The 22676-nt window shown below is 43.1% G+C and overlaps 7 protein-coding genes across 7 annotated transcripts; 6 read left to right on the top strand and 1 right to left on the bottom strand.

The window, feature by feature from the left end:
- Positions 1-1954: 1954 nt before the first annotated feature.
- On the top strand, positions 1955-2615 carry B0J16DRAFT_331609 (uncharacterized protein; the record flags this gene model as incomplete). The annotated part of the gene is made up of 3 exons (XM_046126608.1): positions 1955-2035; positions 2078-2233; positions 2297-2615. Coding segments are annotated over 3 exons (360 nt in total), but the record flags the coding sequence as incomplete, so codon positions are not given.
- A 268-nt stretch (positions 2616-2883) lies between these two features.
- Positions 2884-5008, bottom strand: B0J16DRAFT_315403 (uncharacterized protein; the record flags this gene model as incomplete). Its single annotated transcript, XM_046125247.1, has 6 exons — positions 2884-3131; positions 3426-3885; positions 4045-4408; positions 4720-4725; positions 4776-4795; positions 5006-5008. The coding sequence occupies 6 exons, from the start codon at positions 5006-5008 to the stop codon at positions 2884-2886; spliced, it is 1101 nt and encodes a 366-aa protein (XP_045990768.1).
- Positions 5009-6886: 1878 nt separating this feature from the next.
- Positions 6887-7048, top strand: B0J16DRAFT_257153 (uncharacterized protein; the record flags this gene model as incomplete). The annotated part of the gene is made up of 1 exon (XM_046123140.1): positions 6887-7048. A coding segment is annotated over one exon (162 nt), but the record flags the coding sequence as incomplete, so codon positions are not given.
- Positions 7049-9052: 2004 nt separating this feature from the next.
- On the top strand, positions 9053-9778 carry B0J16DRAFT_259846 (P-loop containing nucleoside triphosphate hydrolase protein; the record flags this gene model as incomplete). The annotated part of the gene is given in 3 exon segments (XM_046123225.1): positions 9053-9244; positions 9374-9528; positions 9547-9778. 3 exon segments carry the CDS (start codon positions 9053-9055, stop codon positions 9776-9778), a joined length of 579 nt encoding a protein of 192 aa, XP_045990766.1.
- On the top strand, positions 9753-10708 carry B0J16DRAFT_48627 (uncharacterized protein). The gene has a single exon (XM_046133929.1). It carries the CDS (start codon positions 9941-9943, stop codon positions 10418-10420), a length of 480 nt encoding a protein of 159 aa, XP_045990765.1. The 5' UTR covers positions 9753-9940; the 3' UTR covers positions 10421-10708.
- A 4497-nt stretch (positions 10709-15205) lies between these two features.
- Positions 15206-17381, top strand: B0J16DRAFT_368048 (uncharacterized protein; the record flags this gene model as incomplete). Its single annotated transcript, XM_046130182.1, has 4 exons — positions 15206-15221; positions 15279-15628; positions 15865-15921; positions 16074-17381. Exons 2-4 carry the CDS (start codon positions 15593-15595, stop codon positions 17379-17381), a joined length of 1401 nt encoding a protein of 466 aa, XP_045990764.1. The 5' UTR covers positions 15206-15221; positions 15279-15592.
- Positions 17382-18528: 1147 nt separating this feature from the next.
- B0J16DRAFT_393278 (uncharacterized protein) lies at positions 18529-22476 on the top strand (the record flags this gene model as incomplete). The annotated part of the gene is made up of 6 exons (XM_046132052.1): positions 18529-18874; positions 18945-19453; positions 19553-20374; positions 20411-21433; positions 21482-22058; positions 22115-22476. The coding sequence occupies 6 exons, from the start codon at positions 18529-18531 to the stop codon at positions 22375-22377; spliced, it is 3540 nt and encodes a 1179-aa protein (XP_045990763.1). The 3' UTR covers positions 22378-22476.
- Positions 22477-22676: the final 200 nt, after the last annotated feature.

Genomic DNA, 22676 nt, shown 5'->3' with positions numbered 1-22676 from the left:
CAAAAGTCGCAGCTGGAAGGTGCCTTCCTTTGCTGCTTAGCATGCTGCAAGCAACTCTGCTTCTGTAGTTAACGTTGTAACTGTATCTTACTTATTTGCCCTCCATCCAATGAGGCTTCCGTACAGCTTTATTGCATAGCCTTAAGAGCTTTTCCGATTAATTGTATTGTTACCGTAAGATGCATCACTGTAGACCTTAAAGCCTTCCCCCGGGCCAAACTGCAAACCAAGGTATCGCGTTGCATAGAGGTAGTTTAACACTCGATTAAGGGCATGAAGGTATTGCTCACTTAGGTTATTCATAAATCTTGCCAGTCTTAAGACTGCAAATGAGACATCGGGTCTGCTTATGATGCTTGCGTAGAGCGCTAAACCAACTGCTCGTTTGTACCAATTTGAAGTCTAACTTTTAGCGGTATCTTTATTGGGGAAGAGTTCTTCTTTGCTCATGGGCGCTTCGTTTCAGGTATTTGCAGTACTTAACTTGTATATTTTCTCCAAATATATAGTTTAAGTTACCCAGATTACTTTCGCCTTGCAATTGCAGATAACCTCCATTCCGAGGAACCATTGAAGATTGTTACCTCCTGTTAGGTTGTATCTTCCTTTAATAGATTAGATAAGCTGCATAGCCTCTTCCTTCTCCTCTTTCTTAAACGCAATTATAATGTCGTTAACATAGAAGAAGATAAAGATATTACCCTTCTTGTAGCAATATAGCTTATCTGGAATCTATTGGCATTCTAAAGTGCGTAGGGTGCCTCTGAGCTCCTTTTGCCACAATAGCGGTGTAACCTGTAGACTATACAGTGCCTTATGTAGTAATAACACTTGTCCTTCCTTTTCGCCTCTTCTAAAGCCAGGTGGAAGTCTTATGAACACATCGCAGTGCAGTTTCGCATTTACAAATGCATTCACAGCATTATACTGTAGCAGTTCCAGGTTATACTTTACAGCAATAGCTAGCAACGTTCTAAATAACCTTCCAGCAAGCGTAGCTGCATAGGTCTTATTAGTTATTAACTTTTGTTGTTAGTCTCCTCTAACCACAAGCCTTACTTTGCATTTTCATAGGTATCCATACTTATTAAACTTGTAAGTAAATACCTACATGCAGTCAAGTATTTGCGCATTGCAAACTTACAAATCGCACCTTGCAATCTTAGACCAGGAGCCCATCTGGTTATGGCTCTTCAGATGATCGATTTGCGCCTATTTGAACTCCTTTTCGAACCTATGTCCTGACAGGCTACTATAAGAGCTTGGAGCCTTTGGTAGGTTCCTCCTATGGTAGTTTTGTCTTTCTGGGACGAAGGTCGTTTGTGAGCTTTGCGCTTCGTCTCTGAGCTTGAGCTTTCCCCTGATGTATCTACTCCTCTTTGCCTTTGTGAGAACTCCGTCTTTAGCCTTTGCAATTGGTACTGCCATTTGGCCTGCGTAAAATGCTTGATTGAGTGCAAGCAGATCTTGCTTAGGCACATGCCCTGGATATAGACCAATATGTGCAAGGAAGCTTGCTAATGGGCTCTCTGGCGGTGTAGGTATTGGTTCGAAACGCATTTAAGTGTACTTAGATTCTTTGCTTGTCTGAGGCTCTTTTTGCGCTTCGGATTCGGTTGGCAAGTCTTCAATTTGACTTTTGAAGTTTAATTCGGGGTTTTTAAGCTCGTCTGACCCTTGCAAGGGGTTCATGACTTGGTTGAGCTTCTTAGCCGACATGAGAGTTTCCAGGCGTCCCTGGATCTCTTTAAGCATCTATTCCCCTATTGTTTCTTTTATCTGTATTATATTAGCACTAAAGAATTCTTCTTTATTAAATAGTATATCTTAAGTAATATAGATCTTATTTGTAACTAGATTTCACACTTAAAAGATGTTCTGTAAGTTGTATCTAACTAGGAACCTAATCCATGCTTTTAGATTTGTTTAAGACCATAGCCTCTTATCTTTTAGCTGTACCGTTTTAGTTATTGCAAATGCTTTACATCTAATGACCTTTATATGGCCAATTTGCGGCTGCTCTGTCTCTTGCGCAGTTTAAATCCTTGAAAAGAAACTCTTATACGGAGTCTTCTAGTTGAGTCCCTGTTTTGGAGTTCGGTTAAGTAGGTACACTGCAGTCCTTACTATTTCTGGCTATAGCTCTGATGGAAGATGGCTGTTAATTATTAGTATCCTTACTTTCTCTTTTACTACCCCCCCAGAACGTTCTCCTAAGCCGTTCTGTTGTTGCGTGTGTGGAGCATATTCTTTAACTGCAATGCCTTCTTGGGTAAGCCAGACACTGATTTGCTAGCTTCTGCGTAGCTCGTTATTGGTTTCTACCATGCGTAATGTAATATTATACATTGTTATAAGCATTTGGGTGAAGTTCTTTATTATTGTAAGGAGGTTCTTTTTTTATTGGTTCTTAAAGTAGTAGTCCTATACTATGCCTAATGCCCTACATGTAAACAAGCCGTATGAATTGTATTTGCTGAGACCTAGGTAAAAGTCGTGAAAGTTAAGTGAGACTTGTTTACCTGGTTTTGCACTTGGTTTCCTTGGTTTGCAGTGCTCCTGTCTCTTCATCTTTGCCTTGCCGCAGACATCACATTCTACAGTTATTGGGCCTCTAATGTGGGCACTAAATGTGTGATTTACTAGATGTTCAAGGCTTCTTGGGCCTAGGTGACCTAGGCGTCTGTGCCAGGTTGCTGCAAGAGCGCGATTGGGTAGTTTCGCAGTTTGTGAGTTAACTTGCAGGTGGTTTACGGCAAATGCGCTGCATCCGTATTGTACAGGAATATATTTAAGCACATACTGGTTGTGCTTCTGCTGTAGTGTGCATAGTGGCTGGCCATTGATGTGATGGATGATATCCTTGTTGTTACGCTGGTCCTACTAATATCCTGCTTGATGTAGCTTGCGAAGTGACATGAGGTTGGTCCCTATCTGTGGGTAGTAGGCTGCGCCCTTTAAAGTAAGGATTCGCGCTTTGTTTCTCAGGCCCTGCACTTCTAGGGCTACTTTCCCAAAACCTAGGATTGGTAGCCACTTTAAGCCAGCAAATACTCCTTCTCTGTATTGGGCTATCTTGTAGGCTTGAAATTGTTTTGTGTTATTGAAGATATAGATTATTGTTCCTAAGTCTAGGATAGTTAAGCATTGCAGAGGATAGTTGCTAACTGTTGTAAGGAAGGCAGCTGCGCTTGGGGAGATCAAGCGTTTTGTGACGGATAGTCATTTATCCTTCTTATTTGCACTGCTTTCCCTGGGTTTAAGCTGCTTAAAGAGCTCGCGCACTTCCATCTTATCCTTAAGTCTTTATGCAAATAGGTCTAATTGTTTCTTTGATGGGTATAGGTTCTTTGGTGCCTTTTCAGGGAAGGTAATCTAGCATAAGACTATATTAGGTAGCTTATGTTTCCTTTTACACAGCGTACAGTATGCCTTTCCTTCAATTAATGGCCTGGCCTTCTTTGCTGACCCTTCTCTAGATTCGCGGGTCGTAGACTGACTTCGCTTTGCGTTCTCTTGAGTAGCATTTCCAGCAGCTATTGCGAAGCTCCCTTTTGCTACGCGTAGCGCGATTGCCTTGGGGACCTTTCTCTTCTTGATTTCTTCCTGGAATTCAGAACTAAAGTCAAGTGTTTTGTACGTTCCGGCTTCAATCCTATCCTTATTTTGACCTCTCTTAACTCGGAGGAATACGTTAAAATGGCGATCTAAAGCCTGTTGGGTGTCTTTAAACCACGAGCTTAAGTAAATTGTCTCTGGTACCTTGCAGAGTTGTGCAACGCGAATTGCCTTTTCCCAAGAGGTAATCCAGTTACTCCAGTCCTTTTGACCGTTCGCGGTATCCTTAAGCACTTGGAGATAGCAAGCGCGGGCTTCCTTCCATCGCTAACTATCGTTTATACTGCATGCAGCTTTAAGTGATGAATAGAATTGCGCAATATTATTATAATCTGCAGTACAGTTTGTTGCTGGGGAGTAGGTTTCTACGTAGTGTAGATCTATCTTTTCTACTATCTAATTTAATACATTTCAAATCCCATCTACCTCTTTATTAAAGAGGTCTAGGTTATTTCTATATAAGGTAACTTTGACCTTGTAGGCTTCCTGATCCTTGCGAGAGAGTTCAGTGTAGCTTGTAGCGGTTAACGCCTCGGATGATAGGGTTGCAGTGCGATTTCCGGTTCCGCTTTGCGTACCTTGAGACTCCACTTTGGTACCCAGTCGTACGGGGTAATTGCTAAATTCGGGACAACTAGGCTTTTGGATTCGTAGAGTCGGAAAGTCAGATAGGTCCTCTAGACGACCTAGATGAGATACCCTCTCTGCTGAGATCTTCAGCGCATAGGCATGCTCGAAGGCATCCCAATCGGCTGCTCCATTGAGCAGGTAGTTCTTGGTAGCAGAGTTGCTAGATATGGTTTCGCACGGGTATAATTGGGTGCGCGGTTCGTTTCTGTAATTAGCGGTTCGTCCTTTCAATAGTTACAGCTATTTGCTTTGTAGAAATAGCTCTGAGACTCTTAATTGTTAAATTGCTGATGGCATTAATTGTTGCTTAATTGATGTAATCTGTATCCGGCTTCCCCTCTTTTAGGGACGGATCTAGGCTATGCCTGTTTGGGATTTATCTAGTCATGTGACTTTGCGGAAATAGACAACGCAGTGCGTTTCCCGGATTCGCGGTGCGTTCCAGGGTAACCAAGTTTTGACAGTGCTTACAGCTGCCTATAGAGCCTTATAGCGCTGTTACGGTAACCAATCGTAACATTGCTGACCTCGTTGTCGGTCCCAAGTACTGTAGCCAATCAGAATTTAGCGGTCAAGATGTGGCCGTTTTTGGTTATGTGGGGGCCCTTATTCAGCCAATCATGAAATCTAACAGTGCGATAGGCCTCTGGATTACCATTCGTTCGCCAGTTCCCAAGACGAGCGCAGTCGTGAATACGGTTCTTGCGGCTCTCTGGGTTGTAGGTTATGGACTCCTCGTGGATGCCATTAAGCCCACCATCTTGATGCCATGTACGGTCCGACGCTGGGGGAACGAGCGAGGCAGCTTGGTGTGCAGTCTCACTACAAGTCAACAACGACCTGGCCTCACTACAAGTCAACAACGACCTGGCCTGGCTGGGTCGTAGAAAACACCATACAAATGGAAAAGGCGCTATTGAAGCTGGGGGGCCAGGTCGTAGAGAAAAGTAGAGGGGCAGAGTCGTAGATATTCCATTAGGTAAAATAGCCAATAGTAGTATGCATCAATTCGTTACAGTATAGTAAGTAATTCCCCAGGGTTAATAGTTGATTTTAAGCCCAATGGCAGCCATGCAATTAGTTTAAAGTATGTTAGATTAATGTTAATGTGGTTGAAATAGACCAAGTGGTCCATTTATGGCCAGAAGATAATTAGTTAGATTTTTTATTTATATTGGCCTATGCGTTCCGGTATATTAGAGGGGAGAGGGAAGTTAGGGAAAGCCAGGGTTATAGTTAATAAGGTTTAGAAATACCTAGGTAACCACAAAAGCAAGTTTAACCCAATATATTAGTTTTTATCTATTAGTACATTTAGGTTAATAATAACATTAAATTAAAAACCCGTAAGATTATACTAACCGTTAATATAGAGCTATTTATTTATTTACCCCTATTCCTATTTATATTTTGCAGCTAATGTAAGATTAGATTTATTGCAAGTAAGGTTTATAACCATTTAAAAACAAAGCACAGCTATTTTTCCTGCGGCCAAATGGTGAATATTAAGAAGGAAGTTGCCGCCGTCCTAGGTATAGCCCGGGATCAATGTAAATTAAAGGATTAGAAGCCGCCGCTACTAACCATACAGCCGATTCCATTTATCCATCTACCCCAAGCAAATAGATTAGGTTGCAATGTATGCCCGTATATTATAGGAGAGGTACGCAGGATGTAGGAACATTACTGCATAAAGCACCAGTGGAAGAATAATTGGGAAAAGGGAGGAAACGTTTAATAACAAGCCCGACAGACACATTGGCTGGTCCCATGGAGGGAGGGTGTTCAAGCACAGCAAGTATGCCATTAGGGTCACAGCAGGCGGTGGTTCGAGGTTGGCCGAGCCATTAATCAATACAGCCACCAACAGACGAGGAGTTAAGGTCAAGGTCAAGAGGATGACCAGGCAGATCGCAAGCACCAGACCGCCATGCAGTTTTTCAAGACCATCCACGACGATAACAAGCAAGCATTCGAGAGCGAAGCCAACGGCAACATCCAGACCGTTAATGACAAGTGGGACGCCGAGGCGTGGTTGAACCGGTGTGGTTAGCCCCGTCATTTACAAGGCATCGACCCCAACCGTTTACGGGCATTGTTGCGGCCGATCGGGAATAACGAACCCGTTTTGCAGAAGATGTAGGACGTTTTTAAGCAGGTGTTAGATAATGCATATAACGCAACGGTACGTAAATGTTTTCCCGGCACAGCCGAGTTATTCAAGATCGCACAGAAGAAGGCACACATCACAACAACAAAACCGTTTCAAGGGTTAATAGAGCCGGATGCATAGGAACAATACAAGTCCCAGTGGCAGCAGTTATTATGCATTTGGAAGCAATACAATACATAGCACGCAAGGGACATTGGCAGTCAAGACGACAAAAGCAGCCATAGTAACAGCAGCAACACATCAACGGATACCGATAACGACAGCGCCACCAGCTACAGCAGCAGCCCATCCGTTATAAGCGATAAGGTAGGATTACATCCACCGTACAAGATAACAATACAACAGGAAGAGGCATAGAACAAATTTAACCACAGCGTCACACAAGTTATTACGGGGGCCAATAGTAGAGGTCAATATATATACAAGCGTTTGCACCGAAGTTATTTGGATACCGTAGTGCAGTTTTTGGACCATCCATTCAAGAGCAGCAACCATTACAACAGCATTATCATTAGTGCATTGGGCGTCATAGGGTTAGATAAGGGCAGTAGATGGGTCCCTGTAGTTAATTATACGCCGATTTGTTCAGCCATTATTAAGGTAGCGCAGTATTTAGTATTATATTAGTTAATATTAGAGCGCCAGGGGCAGGTTCAGCAGTTAGCACAATAGGGAAGCAAGCAGCAGGCCAAGGAGAATGCCAAAGGGTTATTCCAGATCATGCATCGTAAGGTAAGGCAATTCATAGTTCAGATGCCCGAGGGTAAGGATACCCAGCCGTCGCCGATAAATTAGATTATTAACACAAGGACATATAGTATAAGGATCCGATATACAACACCAGGGTCCAAGACAATCAATTAGCGTAGAGATCAGATCATTCACAGGCAGATTCAGATTAGGATGAGCAAGATATCCGATATATTACACAGTTTAGTAGGACAGGCACAACAGACATTATTACGGTTAACCAGTGGTTACGTAGGTATTAACGATAATCAAGACAATAAAGAGGAGGGTATACAGCAGCAGTGGCCACCGAGTTTAGATATATTACCGGCCATACCGTAGTCCAAGATCCAGGACCAACATGGCGAGAGCACGTTAGAGCATTTGTTTTTATGTGACCAGGAGAATCAAGATTAGGTCAAGAAGGGAGAAGGGTAGGTACAAAACCAGATCAAAACATCGGTATCCAGAGGCAGGATATAGTTAGCCCAACCATTAAACAAGGAATGCCTGTATCAGAAGCAGGCAATCCGGGGGTACAGCCGAATGATCAAGCAGTTCCGGTCCCAGTTATTTATGTTAATGCATATGTTGGGGGGCCAGCCGGCACAGTCAACCGAGATTTTAGGGTTACAGATGTAGAACACAATAAACAGCGGGGTGCACAACATATTCATCCACAAGGGCATGGTTTGTTTTGTTACCATGTACCACAAAGGGTTTCGGCAAACGGACAAGGTCAAGGTAATCCACCGTTATTTGCCCCGCAAGGTAGAGGAGTTATTAGTATAGTACATATGGTTGGTTTTGCCATTTTGGCAGAAGGTGCAGCAACGGATAAAGATAAAGAACAGACAAAGTGCATTTTTATAGGCAGATAAGGTAGTAAGTGCAGAAGGGCGAAAGGAAAGTAAGATATGGCATGCCAAGGTAAGGAAAGGAGACAGGGAAGCAGAGCAAGAGCGACAGAAGGCAAAGGAGGAAGAAGCAGCATTCATGGATTAGTTTCGCGAGCCCAAGTGGACAAGCAACAGGGTCAGAAGGGTATTACAGCAATACAGCACGCAGTTTTCCGGCCAGGAGATCAACATCAGCGCGTAGAGACAGATCGCAATAGGGATCAGTAACCGGTATTTAAACAAGGTATTTAAAGGAGGACAGGATAATATTAGCGATTTCGGCAACAACGATAACAACAAGGGTGGGGGATAGGGCAGCGATTTAGTAAACAGCATCCAGGATTTACAAGCCAGTCACAGTTCACACATAGCCGGATTAATTTACGCCCGTTTATTCGGTCAGGGAGAGTTCGGCATAATACGCAGCTGTAATAAGTTCCGCAAGGCCAGCATGCAGTAGCACCGATTTTTCAGGTTCAGGGCGGAGGATCAAGTAAAGCAGTTAGGCAGGAAGCAAATCCGATGTAGGTTTAACGATAAGCAGGAAGAAATACAGCAGAAGAGATTTAGCCAGTTGCACCGGGTAGATTTAAAGGGGCAGTTAGGGCAGATAATGGGTCCGTCGGTGACATTCAGGGGGTTGCAGGAGTCGGTAATCCGGGCCGTAGTGCGAGGGGAGTGGCCAATCGTACAGGTAACACCAACCGGTAGAGGGAAGAGTTTAACGTTTATATTACCGGCATATTGCACACCGGACAGGGTAACAGTGGTAATAACGCCATTAGTAGCATTAGAGGATAATATAGCCGTCCAGTGTGCAAAATTAGGGATTAATGTATACATATGGAAAAGTCAAGGTATACAGCAGGCCGCATCGTTAGTATTCGTAACACCAGAATCCGCCGTTGGTAAGGGTTTTAGGGCATTCATTGAGAGAATGCATAGGCAACAGAAGTTAGATTGGGTTGTGGTAGATAAGTGCTACACGGTTTTAGGTTGCAGTATGTCATTTCAGCCACAGATAGCACAGTTGGGTAAGGTATTGCAGGATTTCGGGGTACCGGTGATTTGTTTAACAGCGACGTTAAAGCCAGTGCAGGAGATGGAATTTTTTCAGTTAATGCGATTTATGCCGCAGAGGGTTATTATGTTTCGAGAGCTAACAACGCGTAAGAATATCGAGTATAGGGTGGATGTGATAGAGGATAGAGGAGGTAGAGCAAGAGAAACAGGAGGAGGAGGGGAAGGTAATAATAGAAGAATGGCAAACGCAGGCCGCAAGAGAGTCAAGGCCGGATTAGGCGGAGTGAAGGTAAATAGGGAGGGGGAGGAAGAGGGCAAAGAGGATCATAATATTATGAAAAGGGTAAGTCAGATTGTAAGGGAATGGACAGCACAACATCAGGAGGGCAAAGTAATCATATATGGTAGGACAATCAAGCGTATGCAGGGGATTGCAAAGGCATTGGCATATCCGGCGTATTAGCAAGGGGCCAGTAATAGGGAAGCAAAGGCACAGATAGTAGAAAAGTGGATAAGCAGCCGAGGAGGTAAGTCGGGATGGATAGCAGCAACGAACGCATTAGGGTTAGGGGTTAACGATCTGAACGTGCGGTTGGTAGTACACGGCGGCATGCCGCGGCAGTTGGTAAATTTTGTGCAGGAGAGTGGACGAGGAGGACGCAACAGGCAGAAGAGCGAGTCCGTGGTGGTCATACGACGGTCATAGTTGGAGCAGCAGCAGCAGGAGCCGCAAGAGGAGCAAAAGTCATAGGCATGGGATAAAGATATAGTTGAGTATGTGGGCAGCAGTCGATGTCGAAGAGAGGTATTGGATCGAGAGATAGACGGTTGCATCGACCGATTTAGATGTAAAGAAGAGGAGGAGGAGATGTGTAACGTGTGTCAAGAGTCGGTGGGAAGAGGCGCAATGGCCGGGTCAATAGCCGGCGATATCGAGGAGAGCCAGGGGGAAGAGAGTGAAGGGGCAGGGGCAGCAGCAGGAGCGGAAGTGGGAACGGAAGCAGAGGCAGAGGCGGCAGTGGATGATGATTACAATCGAAGCCGAAGATTGATTCGACAGATCGATATAGAGAGGCGGTTGCAGGTAATGCAAGAAGCCGAGGAGGTGGGTATATTCGAGGATATATTAGCAGAGTGGGTAGGGCGTTATGTGGTATGCAAGATCGATGGAACAGCAGAGGTATCAGTCAACGAGGTGAATACGTGTCCGCATAAGGGGACAGAAGGATGGGAACATATACAGCAAGGGGCAGGATTAGTGCAGGAGGAGGTATCAGACAAGAAGAGGTTCGCGAAGTTTGCAGCATATTTCCGTTGCAGATTACCGCAAGAGATATGCAACAGTTAGGTAGCAGCAAGCAACAATGGGCAGTTGTTCAAAAGGGTAGTCAGGGGTAGATGTTAGTATGGCAAGGGGTTAATTTTCAAGATCATAGTGGCGCAACGAATTCGGGCGAGAGATTGGTAGGATAGTCAGGTAAGAAGAATAATGGGGGTTAACGAGGCGGTAGAGTAGGATGGAGAGTTGCATGGCCGATTTTACACATGGTTAGGGGAGTTAGTGGAATGGGGTAGTAAGGGAGAAGGTGGAATACAGGCAAGCTGGTTATGTTAGTTGGTGGTTCGGATTAAGCGGGCATGGAGGAGGGGTAGGAGATAAGGAATAGGGATGTAGATATAAAGACAGGTGGAGCAGTTATAGCAGATAGTTTTAATATACAGGTTAAGAATACCGTTATCAAGCCGGACCGTAATGATAAAGGGTAGAGTTAGTATAATAAAAGGCATTTTAAGGTAGATAGGCCAGTAGGGTAGATTTAAAATAAGGGAGGGTAGGAAGGAAATAGAATATATAGTAATTACCGAGATAATAGAAAGAGAATAGTATTAATATTATTAAGTTTTAATAAAGTAAATAAGTAGTAGTATAAAAAGGAAAGAAGGTTACGTTTAGTTTTAAAAAAAATGAAGGGGTTTTTATATAAAATAGGTAATTAAGAGGATATTAATAATAAAAGAGAACTATTTATATAGAGATCTTTAAAGGTAAAGAAAAGATAATATATTATAGGCAATTTTATATAATAATAATAAAGAAAGTAAGAGAAAATAAAAAAAGAATTAAGATAGTATATATGTAAAGTTTAATAAAGAGAGAAAGTATGAGAATAAAAAGATGAAGAATAATAACATAAAGAATAAATAAAAATAATATTAGAGAAGAGAGTTTAAGAGCGTAAGGGTTAAATGAAATAAAAATAAATAGTGAAAGTAAAAGAATTATATGAAAAGAAAAAGTAAAAGAAAGAGTGTGTATAAAAGATAATAAGGAAGTAAAAAGAACATAAGTAAAGGTAAAAAGAAAATAAGTAAAGGTAAAAAGAAAATAAAGTAAAGTAAAAAGAACAATAAAGTAAAGGTAAAATAAAAGTAAATAAGGAAAGGACATAAGATAATAAAGAGAGAGATGAAAAAGGGTAGGTAGAGGTAAAGTAGGAAAAGGAAGTAAAAATAAGAGTAAGAAAGAGAGATTTGAGTAGATAAGAAAGTAAGAGGTAGAGAAATAGAGAGAAGGGTAAAAGAAGAAAGATATAAAGAAAGAATATCAGGGTTAGGGGAGTTATTATATCTATGGTAGGGAGAGTAGTATAGTATAATGGTTAGGGGGAGTGGTACATTATGAGGTTAGGGGGATAGTATGTTATATAGTTAGGGAGAGTAGTATATTATAAGGTTTGGGGGAGGGGGGTAGAGTATTATAAAGGTAAGGGAAAGTACAGAGTTAAGAGTAAAGAGAGACAAAATAAAAGAAGGAATATAATTAAAGTAAAACGTATAAAAGAGGTTTTAAGATAGATAAGAAGTAAGTAAAGATATAAAATATATATAAGATAGAAATTAAGAAGATTAAGAAATAATAAATTAAAAGAAAAGAAAAGTAAAGGGAAAGAATAAAAACAGGGTAAGATAGGATAATAACAGGGTATATTTAAAAAAGGTAAGAAAGTAAGGTTATAGTAAATAGAAAAATAAAAAGATAAAAAGATAAGAAAGTAAGAAAGTAAGGGAAAAAAGAAAAATAAAAGGATAAGAAAAAGAGAATAGAAAGGAGTTATAGAAGGTATGTAAAATGTAAAAGATAAGATATAAAAGTAGATTAAAGTTAAAGTAAGGAAGTAGTTGAAGATTTATAGAGAAAGTTATATATAAGGGTCAAGGTAAGGAAGTAGTTTCAGGGTTAGGGTAAGAAGGTATTATAAAGGCAGGGGGGTAAGAAAGTATTATCAGGTTCATAGTTAGAAAGTAGTTTTAAGGTTGGAGTAAGGGTTTATTATAGGGTTAAGGGTAAAAGGAAAGCAAGTATTTTAGTTTAAGGGAGAAGAATAAAAATAGAAAAGTAAAATAAAGGAGAAAATATAACAATAAGAATATAAAACGATAATAAAAGTATATATAAGAAATAAAGAATAAGTAAAAGAATAAAGGTAATATATAAATCGGTTAAGTAAAGATAGAATAAAAAAATATAAATAAATATTAATATTAATAAGAGGATTATTATATATATAAGTTATATAGATGATAACAATTAGAATATATTAAAATACAAGTTAAAGGGAAAGTAAATATTATAGTAAAGGCAAAGAGGGAATATTAATCGTAGGAAAGTAAGATAGTAAAGTAATAGAAGAGGTAGTAAGAAATATAAATATAGAATAGTAGTATAATATATATATATAGTTAGCGTATTGTAGATTAACATTAAGGGAATAGAAGTAGGAAATAAAATAACAAGAAAAAGAGAGTAAATAAAGAAGAGTAAGAAGGTACGAGGGAAGTATAACAACAAGGAAAAGAAAGGAAGAAAGTAGGGAAAATAAAGAAAAAGGAAAAAAGAAGCAAAACAAAAGGGTAAAGAAGATAAAGGTTAGGGGGAGGAAGGAAGATAAGGGTTAGGGGGGAGGGAGTGTATATAAAGGTTAGAGGGAGGAAGGGAGATAATAGTTAAGGTAAGTAATAAATATTTTTACATTTAGAGGTAGTAATTATATTACAATTTAAAGTATAAAAGATATTATTTAAGGTAAAAGGTAAATATAAATAAAAAGGATTATAGAGAGTTTATAAGTAAATAAGATAAATAGAAGTATATATAAGATATAGTTATAGAAGTACAGAAAGAGTATATTAAAAGAATGTTAATGATTAAGAAAGAATAAAGAAAGATAAGAAATCAAGTATGATATTACAGTAAAGAGAATAAGTAAAAAGGAAAAGAGAAAGAGGGAATTGTATATAAATATTATTATATATAAATATATATAGTTTACAATGTAAAAAGGAAGGCAAGATAGAAAGGAAAGAGTATAGATATAAAATAGATATTAGTATAGAAGGATATAAGAGAAAAGTAAAGGGTAGAAATATAAGACAAGGAAAAGAAAAAGGAAAGGCAAGAGAAAGTAAAAGTAAGTAAATTAAAGAATAAGGAAGTTAGAATAATAATAATAATGATAAATAGGAAAGTTAAGTAAGTAATAGAGTAAAGATAAGAGAGTAAAAGTTTAAGGTAAAGTACAGGTAAGAAGTAGTAGGTATAATATAAGAAGATGTAGTATAGTTTACACGTAGTTTAGTGTAATAAAAAGGGAGAGAGGGTAAAAATAAAAGCAAAGAGGTAGAAATGCAAGTAGAAGGGAGAGAGGTAGGATAAGAAAAGGAAAGGGTTAAGGAAAAAAAAAGAGGGATAGTAAAAAGAAGGATAGAAAGAGGAGAGAAGAAAGTGATTTTTAAGAATTATAGGCAGAAAACTGGTGGGTTTAGTAGGGTTAGGCCTAGGAAATTTACTAAAATCTAGCTTATGATATATATATACAAATATCTACATGCAGAGAAGATAGTTAAACAACCAATTCCTGCCCCCAGGGGGCAGAAATCTTCCTTCGGTTGGGTGCTGAGAAGACAGTCAATTCCTGCCCCCAGGGGGCAGAAGTCTTCTGTTGGTTGGGTGAAGAGAAGACAACCAATTCCTGCCCCCAGGGGGCAGAAATATCTTCTGCTGGGTGTACAGTAGAGAAGACAACCAATTCCTGCCCCCAGGGGGCAGAAGTCTTCTGTTGGTTGGGTGCAGAAATCTTCCTTCGGTTGGGTGAAGAGAAGACAGTCAATTCCTGCCCCCAGGGGGCAGAAATATCTTCTGCTGGGTGTACAGTAGAGAAGACAACCAATTCCTGCCCCCAGGGTGCAGAAGTCTTCTGTTGGTTGGGTGCAGAGAAGACAGTCAATTCCTGCCCCCAGGGGGCAGAACTCTTCCTTCGGTTGGGTGCAGAGAAGACAGGAAATCCTACCCCCAGGGGGTACAAACAGAAGCTACAGGGGTATAGCTTCACCCCCTGCGGTAGAAGCCTTCCGTTGTATGCCAAGCAGAAAGCCAACTCTGCCCTCAGGGGGCAGCTCAGAAGTTACAAGGGTAAAGCTCTACACTGGGGCAGAAGTAGAGCTTAAGATAAATATAGAACCTAAATCCCTCTTTAAATTAGTCTTCTATTCCTTAGATTTCAATAAGTATTACTTACCATTTTCAGTTACCATACTTAAATCATTAGAAATCCAAAGTCAAAAAAGGTCACAAGCAGTACAACCTACTGCATCTACTACTCGTAAACGCCAGAAGCAAAAGAAAACTCCCCAGAGGTATACAAAGCCAATAAAAGAAACAACACCTCCACCTCCATTCTCAGAAGCTCCTTCAATTAAGGTAGAAGCTCAGCGTTACCTTCTAGGTATTGCTAAACTCCATCTTAAAGATTTAAATTGCCACTGGTTAGAAAGCAGTAACCGACTGCTAAACTTGCAGCATATTAAGAATCTTCTCTTTGCATTCCAGGAAGGAAAGCTAGATCAATATAGCCAAGAGAACTACATTCAGGTTACCTGCAGTAGTAATACCTACAGCAATGCCTACCACCAACTTGGTATACAGGATACAGCTAAACAGCCTTTTAACCTCTTAGACTAGAATACAGTTACTAAAGAGAAGTTCAAGGTTATTAATAGCCAGCATCATATTAATGCATTGCAAGAATACATTAAGAAGACAGACCAGCCAGCTACATCAGAGTAGTAGATATACTGTATCTATAATAAAGGTATAAATTAGCAATACTCTAAAAACCACCTTTTATATAAAACTTACTGTTCTCTAGAAACCCTTCCTCCATCCGTTCGCATGCAGCTAGGTGCCAACCGTCCTACAATCTCCTTATCTGACTGTTATGGTCAGATATGGGCACAGCTCGCTCTTGCGCATAAGAACAACCCAACTCTCTTCCCAACCGACCAAAGCCAAGTCAAAAACAGAGATAGCTTGATCGAGAGTATAAAGGAGTATGCCTGTCTTGGCAGCGACCCTGACTTTCCTTTAAAAAAGCTTATAACACTCTGGCGGAATAATGCATAGCATAAGATAGTAACATCTTGGTGCAATACAGAGCTCGGTCGGTGTGAGTTAAAGATCTCAATGTGGTCTAAACTTGCCAGCTACAGACTTAATAATGTAAGTCCTTACTGCTTCTTGCTGTACGGTAGAGTAATGCTGATTTTTCCTGTAATATTAACAGTACTTCTTTAAGCCTTTTAGGCAGTTTATTAGTACAGCTAGCCAACTCCCCTCAAATACCGCTCATTATATCCAACTCTCAGGATGGACTCAGCTTGCAGAAGCTCTCAGAGAGGAGTATATAGCTGCTGATGTTAACTAACTGTTCTTCTGCCCGAACGATAACTCTGCAGATAACGTTGCGGACTTTGCCTCTGGGGGTAGTCCGAAGCGATAGCCAGGATTTCTGCGTAAGGCAAGCAATAAAGAGTACAGTAAAATCTTCCAAGCAATCAAGCAGAATATACAAACATTCCGCTTCCCTAATATCAAGCCGCTTCTTCATATCAAAAAGAGCAAGGGGCAGAGGATAAAGATCATTATAGAGCTTGTTGTTAGCTAGTTTAATAACAGCCTGACGAAAATCAACAACCAAGACAACAATAAGCCGCCACTGCAAAAGGATCTCGCAAAAGGGTTTGAAAAGACCATTGAAGGTCTTGCGTTAGCCCAAGGGATATCAAGAGATGAATGGTGCCAGGAACATCTGCAGCTGGATCCAAGCATCATCCCGCTAGACCGCTGGGTCGAGGAGGAGTCAAAGGAGCTTGAAAGGAAGGTGCTGGCCCATGTGCAGGGCAATATGGAAGCCTTCCTTGGGGAATCAGTGCAGGAGGAGGCAGATACCCTGAGAGGGGATGGTCTGCTGAACGATGAACGCGATCTGAGCTACAAAGAGCCATGGTACAGCCTGATCAAAGTGATCAAGAGCACCGCCGCACATCAGGTTATCCCAGAGAGCTGGGCCAGTCTCGCGTCAGGTCGCGAACGCGTCGAAGAGGACAGCTTACCTCAGGTACAGGGTGACAGCCAACGGGCCGAGCACCGCACCGCACCAATCACACACTCCCTCTGCCAGAGCCTCCAGGCACTAGACGAGGTCAGGAACAACCCCGCTCTGAACACAGAGGAGGCCGACATTGAACTCGGTATGGTGCTGAACAAGCCTTTGCTCGAGTGGGCAATGAAGCGTTGTCGCAAGGCACTGGAACAGGACAATGAAATCTTGAACCCTGCCCAGCAGAAGCAAGTTCAGAGGTCATATGAACGCTACCAGCAATCTCTGCAGATGTGGGAAGAGAAAACAGCCAAGGATTACAGTCCCAGGGCGCACCACTCAGCCTCCTCGCCCCCCTTGCAGCCAACATCAGCCCAGCCGCTAGAGGCAAGGCACCGCGCTGAGACAGCACCCTCACCCAGCCCATCCGAAGCATCCGGTTGCTACACGCAGGAAGAGCCCCCAGCTTTACAGCACCAGGAGCTTACGCAGCACAGCATCATCATGGACTCGCAGGAAAGCAGTCTACCGTTAAGCCCAATACCGCAGAGGCAAGTTGTACGCAAGGAAACGAACGGACAGCCCAAGCCTCCCCAGTCAATCACTAGAGTTAACAGGCCTCCCCAGCCTTCCACACCTCATGGACCATCATCAACAGTTCAGCTTACTAGGGGCAGCACAGGGGATATCACCTCCCTAGACCAACACAAGACGCCAAGCAGGAACCGATTACATCAGACCAGCCCGAGGACGCCGATCAGGAACACAGCATCAGCAGTTTCAGGTCGGAGCCGATCTATACGTCCACAGTTAGGGCCCCCGCCAAAACCGAACCCGAGACCACCAGCTAGATCTAGTAGGATGATGGGATAAAGCTACCCTATATATCTTTTTTTATTTCTATTTTTCTTTATTTTTTCCTTTATTATTATTAAAATTAAAATAAAATAAAAATCAATTATATTTTCTTTTAAAGCTAGTTATAACTATATTTTTAAATTATAATATTTCTTTTCTTTAAGATACAATATACACTTATATTTTTTACTCTCTGATTTCCTTTACACTCTCTGTAACTTACTTGTACTTGAACGTAGAGGTATATTTTTAGCTTTACTGTATAATATAACCAGTAAATAACTAAACCAATCAAGATAAGGATCTACAGGTAATCACATCCATTAACAGCTACTTAATTTAAAGTTCACAATCTATTACATTTTGAACAAGGTTTACAATCCTAGCAAATCCCTCCTATACATCGCTTAAGTGTAAAAAGTAAATACAGTAGATTTCTACTCTTTACATCTAATTACATTATTAGTAAAAGTAAAAAAACCGGTTTTCTATACAGCTAATCTCTTTAGCGTTTCATATGTCTCAGTTAGTAGAAGTCACCAGTTTAAAGAAAAAGCAAAAGCAAACAGAGCCCAACCTCGCTTCCAAAGCAAAAGCAAATATACCCAATTACCATACAGCCCACTCACACAAAACCATCCGTTACACTAATGTACCCTTGTATTATCATATGCCGAAATTGCAGAAGATAAGAATTTGATTACCCCATGTCTCTAACCTCCTCCCATGGTCAGAAGCTCACTTCCATAGCAAAAGCAAACAGAGCCCAACCTCGCTTCCAAAGCAAAAGCAAATATACCCAATTACTATACAGCCCACTCACACAAAACCATCTATTATACTCATATACCCTTGTATTATTAGACGCCAAGATTACAGAATTTAAGAAATCAACCTGTACTTACGTTTAACCCTACTATAGAGTTAGAACCTCTGTACTGTTAGTAAAGAAGATCATTACTGGGAGAAAAACCTATACAAACCTGTACATAGGTTTTAGTATAAAGAAACCACAAAAGGAAAGTACTTAAAAAGTATAGATAGGTAGGATTATAATACAGAATACCTACTAAAGATCAGTATTCTCTCTAATAGTAATTTACTACTGTATAGATTATTCCAAGTAAATATAATTCTAATACTCTATTTTATATTTACTATAATGTCTTTCCTTGCTACTATTCTTAATAATTATTCTAATGTTAATACCATTAACAAGGACTCTATGGATATCTCTGACAATTGGACTGATGATGAATCCGAGGCCTTACAAGAACTTCAGGCTGATGAAGGACTTATGGCTGATGATGAACTTCAGGTTAATGAAGAACTTCTAAGCGATAATGAACTTGGATATGAACATCCTGACCTTGACGACGTTAGGTATCGCGAGGCTGATGATGCGATCCTCTCGGAGCCAGCTGAAGACAGCAGAGATGTACCACCACCGAGTATACGCGATAGCAATTGGCAAATTACACACGAAGACGCCGATATAGTTATGACAGGTAAGCCCACTACCTAATGCTATACTCTATATATAACAGAGAATACTAAAGAAAGGATATTTATGTGTAGTTGACGAACTCTTTAACAAGATAGATCCTCTAGATAACGATTACAAATTTACTAGTCATGACGCGTTCCAGATGCTACACGAGCGAAGGAGCATTGACTACGCCGAAAGTGAAGGCTCCAAACCGGTCACAGAACACCATCTCCTATACCCAACCTTCAACCTCGACTTCTTCAGCGTTATCGGACAACCATTCCAAGTCATCTCCGGCGCAAACGTCCCAGCCTCGGACGGTATTGAGTTCTCCTTCAAGCAATGGTCTAAGCCATACGCAGGAAAGCACATCGATGGATTCAACTTTAATCCAGATGGGCGCACTTTTTACCTTGGCAAGGCTTCCACCCGAGAGGACTGGTTCCTCATGCTGCAGCCACTGCAGCCCGATACCCCGGCCCCACGCTCCGAGATAGACCGGACAAAAGCATCCACCCGCCGTACCGCCGTCACCCGTGAGCGCGCCGAACACATCGTCGCCTTTATAAAGAAAATCTTTATTGAAAGCAACATTAAAGTTGGCATGGAGGAGAGTTGGAAGCTGAGTGGTTCCGAAAGCCGCCGGATTAGTGCTCTTAATTGGCGCAGGTTCCAGCATGACTTTATGGGTCAATAGGAGGCTTTCTTTAGTCAGCGCAGCATTGCCAACGACCGATTCTGGGGCCGACATGAACCTTGCTTCCACGCATATGACTTTGGCGCCAATATCCAAATTACCGCCGATGACCAGGAGCACAGAGATACAGATTCTTCCAGGCGTACACGGGTAAGGGAGTATAATGACAACCAGGATGCGATGCGGCAGATCAGGGAGGAAAGCATGAGTACCGCAGAACAACTGGGCATCCAGTCACAGCCGGCTTCTTGGACCCCGTCGGAGGATGAAGCACCGGAGCCCAGCATAGACCTCAGCTCTTACCTGGAAAACCTCGACAAGCAGTACAGCATCCGCAGCATCAGCTCCATCTCCTACGCCCTTGCTGTCAATCTGGAATGCAGAGAGCCGGACGACAGTATCGTTGCCCTCCTGGCCAACCGCGAAGTGATACGCCACCAGTACAGCAACCAAGAGGACTTCACCTTCTACCCGCTTGGCTTTCACCCTAGATATGGCAACTTCCAGTCTAAAGTGCCGCCTCAAGCTCTTCAGGACCGCATATACACCGGTATTACGCAGCAGATGCAGCACAGACATGACGCCAACGCTGTTACCTTCGGCGCCTTCCAGGGCTACTCCAACATCAAACGCGCGATCCGCTATAGCCCCCGGGATCTGCTTGCCGCCCGAGGCTCGGCCACAGCCGCCCTAGCCATCCCCTGCACCCAGACAGCCAAGCTCGCAAAGCACAACAGCACGCACCAGAAGCTGCTCGCCAGAATGGAGGGACCGGATTGTACGAGGCCGTTTGCACGGGAGGTTAACCAGATCAACGCAGCTGTACGTAATAACAATTTTAGCTATCGTTTCGAGCAGGTCATCTCCATCAGAGTCGAGTCGCTGGGCTATAGCAGCCGGAAGTTCGACACCATCGCAGAGCCCATCCTTGCTATTATAGAAGCATACCAGAACGAGTCCGACATCTACACACCATTTCTCCACTGCTTTCAACCTACGACCTTCCCAGGGATCCTGTCCGCCTACGGCACAGTCATAGATACAGCCCTGGAAGGGATGCTAAGTCGCTTCCGCAAGGCCGGCCCCGCAGGGCTAGACATGACGCTATGCGAGGGCATCGCCGCCCTGGACCGGCTGGGGCACTACTGCTTCACCGGCGATGAATCGGTCCTGCCGGCGTTGATGAGGTACCTCGGCACGAAGCCCAGCCTGAGGCGCCACGGCTGGCCCTACATAGACCCCGGGAAGCTGGACATGAGGAAAGGCAGACCGCCGATCGACCACCGCCACTGGCCCATGAACAAAGACGGAAAACCCGCCCTCATGCATGTAGCCTCCCTCCGCTACCACTACAGCCCCGCCGTCGCTCTTGCCCGCCAGACTCTCCTCTGGTTCCGCGAAATCGGCTTCCAGCAGGGTAATAATGAGAGAGGAGCTTCCGAGGCTACCGCCGAAATGATCTTCCGCGATATGTACATCCCCGACATAGTCGCCTTCATCTCCAAGCGCGTTAAGACAAGAAGACCACCACCCGAACAACAGAACGCTATAAAGCAATGGGCCTCCCACCCGCACCCGCTCTCGGATGAGTATACCCCCCCCAGCTCGCCGCGCACACGCAGGCCAACGCTAACAAGCATCCTTCCCAGTGCCCTTACACCGACGGTCCAAACCGCCCTCCTGGGCAGCGCCACCCCAGAAACGGTACGGACGAAAGTTACACAGCAGACAACGGGGGACCTCGCTCGCCTCATATACCGCAATACCCTCACCACGCCAGATCGACATGTCAGGCCTATCGCGCCAACAGCCTCAGAGTGGATCGACGCACTTGAAGGTGCCTTCAGCAACAGCCCCTTCCCCGCCGAGATATCAGAGAAGGTGTAGGTCGCTATCCTCGCGCGCGCGCTGCATACCTGCCGGATCCAGTGGATCCCGGGGACCGACAGGCAGCGGATGGTCCACACCCGCATAATCCGGCTGCAGAGTCGTGGACTCGAGCCTCCGCCCGCCACAGCTCCGCCCGGCAGCGTCAAGCGACAGGTCCAGGAAGCTGCCATCGCTGCGGAAATGCGCAAGGCCAGGGAGCAAGATGTAATCAACATCGGGTACCCCATCCCGTTCCAGACGATCCCCGACAACATCGCAGAGGGGTTTGAACGGAGCATATCTTTCATCAAGGACCCTCCCATCAAGCAGCACTACCGCCTGGCCAGGACAGTCTTGGAGGGGTTCCTGGGCAGGAAGGAGTGTGACCTGATGCTTATGATCGCACTTACATTTGCCGCATCTAGCGAGTTGCCGTATGCCGACGATCTCCGCAGAAATCAAGGCTTCATTGTTGCTCCCGGTGGTAAGGATAAGAAGCAGAAGGAGTCGCAGCTGGGTGCTGTAGCCCTTATTATCAGGATGCTATGGGTCCTAGATCCAGATTCCTTCCCGCGGACAGCGCGCCAACAGGCAGTAACGGGGGCCCTGTCTATTCAGGAAATGACAAAAAAGATCGGTATAAACACTTATACATCTATAAGGTCTATCCAGCAAAGCTAACATGGCTTACAGAGCAGAAGGGCATCAGCAATCGCACACTGGTACTCCTCCGCTGGGTCCAGCCTTATCATGGTAACCGCCCTACACCTTGCACGTCAGAGTTGAGAGTACAGAGCCTTGCAACTTTACATCGTCGTCGGGACTATCTTGTATCACTTATACCAAGGCCAGAGTCCTTTATCTCCAACATACTGGGACCTAATAAGGAATGGTACACAAGATGTGGATTACGTACTGTACAAGGTAGATTTACATCAGAGGATATGGAAGAATAATTAGCAAGATAGAGTATAGTTAAAAGAACCTGTTTCCTACTACCCCACCACATCTAATCCAATGCTAATATCTCTTCAAAGCAGAGGGGAGTTACTGGCTGGACGCTGCCCACACTTGGTGTTGCTATTTGTAGGACCCGTAACCGATGTCAGCAGTCAGACTTTTCACCGCAGTCTGGACAGTTCCTACGTAACTACCTAAGTAAACTGGAAGAGTCAATGAATTCACCACTTAAATTCTTCAACCACATATTTAGCAAGGTAACAATTACACGCCAAGGAAATATCACTGAATAACA

Source organism: Fusarium flagelliforme, assembly GCF_020744385.1.
Source record: "Fusarium flagelliforme strain FIESC 12 MPI-CAGE-AA-0113 chromosome Unknown B0J16scaffold_1, whole genome shotgun sequence".
Classification (NCBI taxonomy): domain Eukaryota; kingdom Fungi; phylum Ascomycota; class Sordariomycetes; order Hypocreales; family Nectriaceae; genus Fusarium; species Fusarium flagelliforme.
The sequence above is the reverse complement of the archived record's forward strand: the minus strand, read 5'-3'. Positions and strand labels throughout refer to the sequence as shown.

Excerpts from the sequence above, each read along its gene's own strand:
- B0J16DRAFT_48627 (XM_046133929.1), top strand. The coding sequence starts at position 9,941 with ATGTGTAACGTGTGTCAAGAGTCGGTGGGAAGAGGCGCAATGGCCGGG.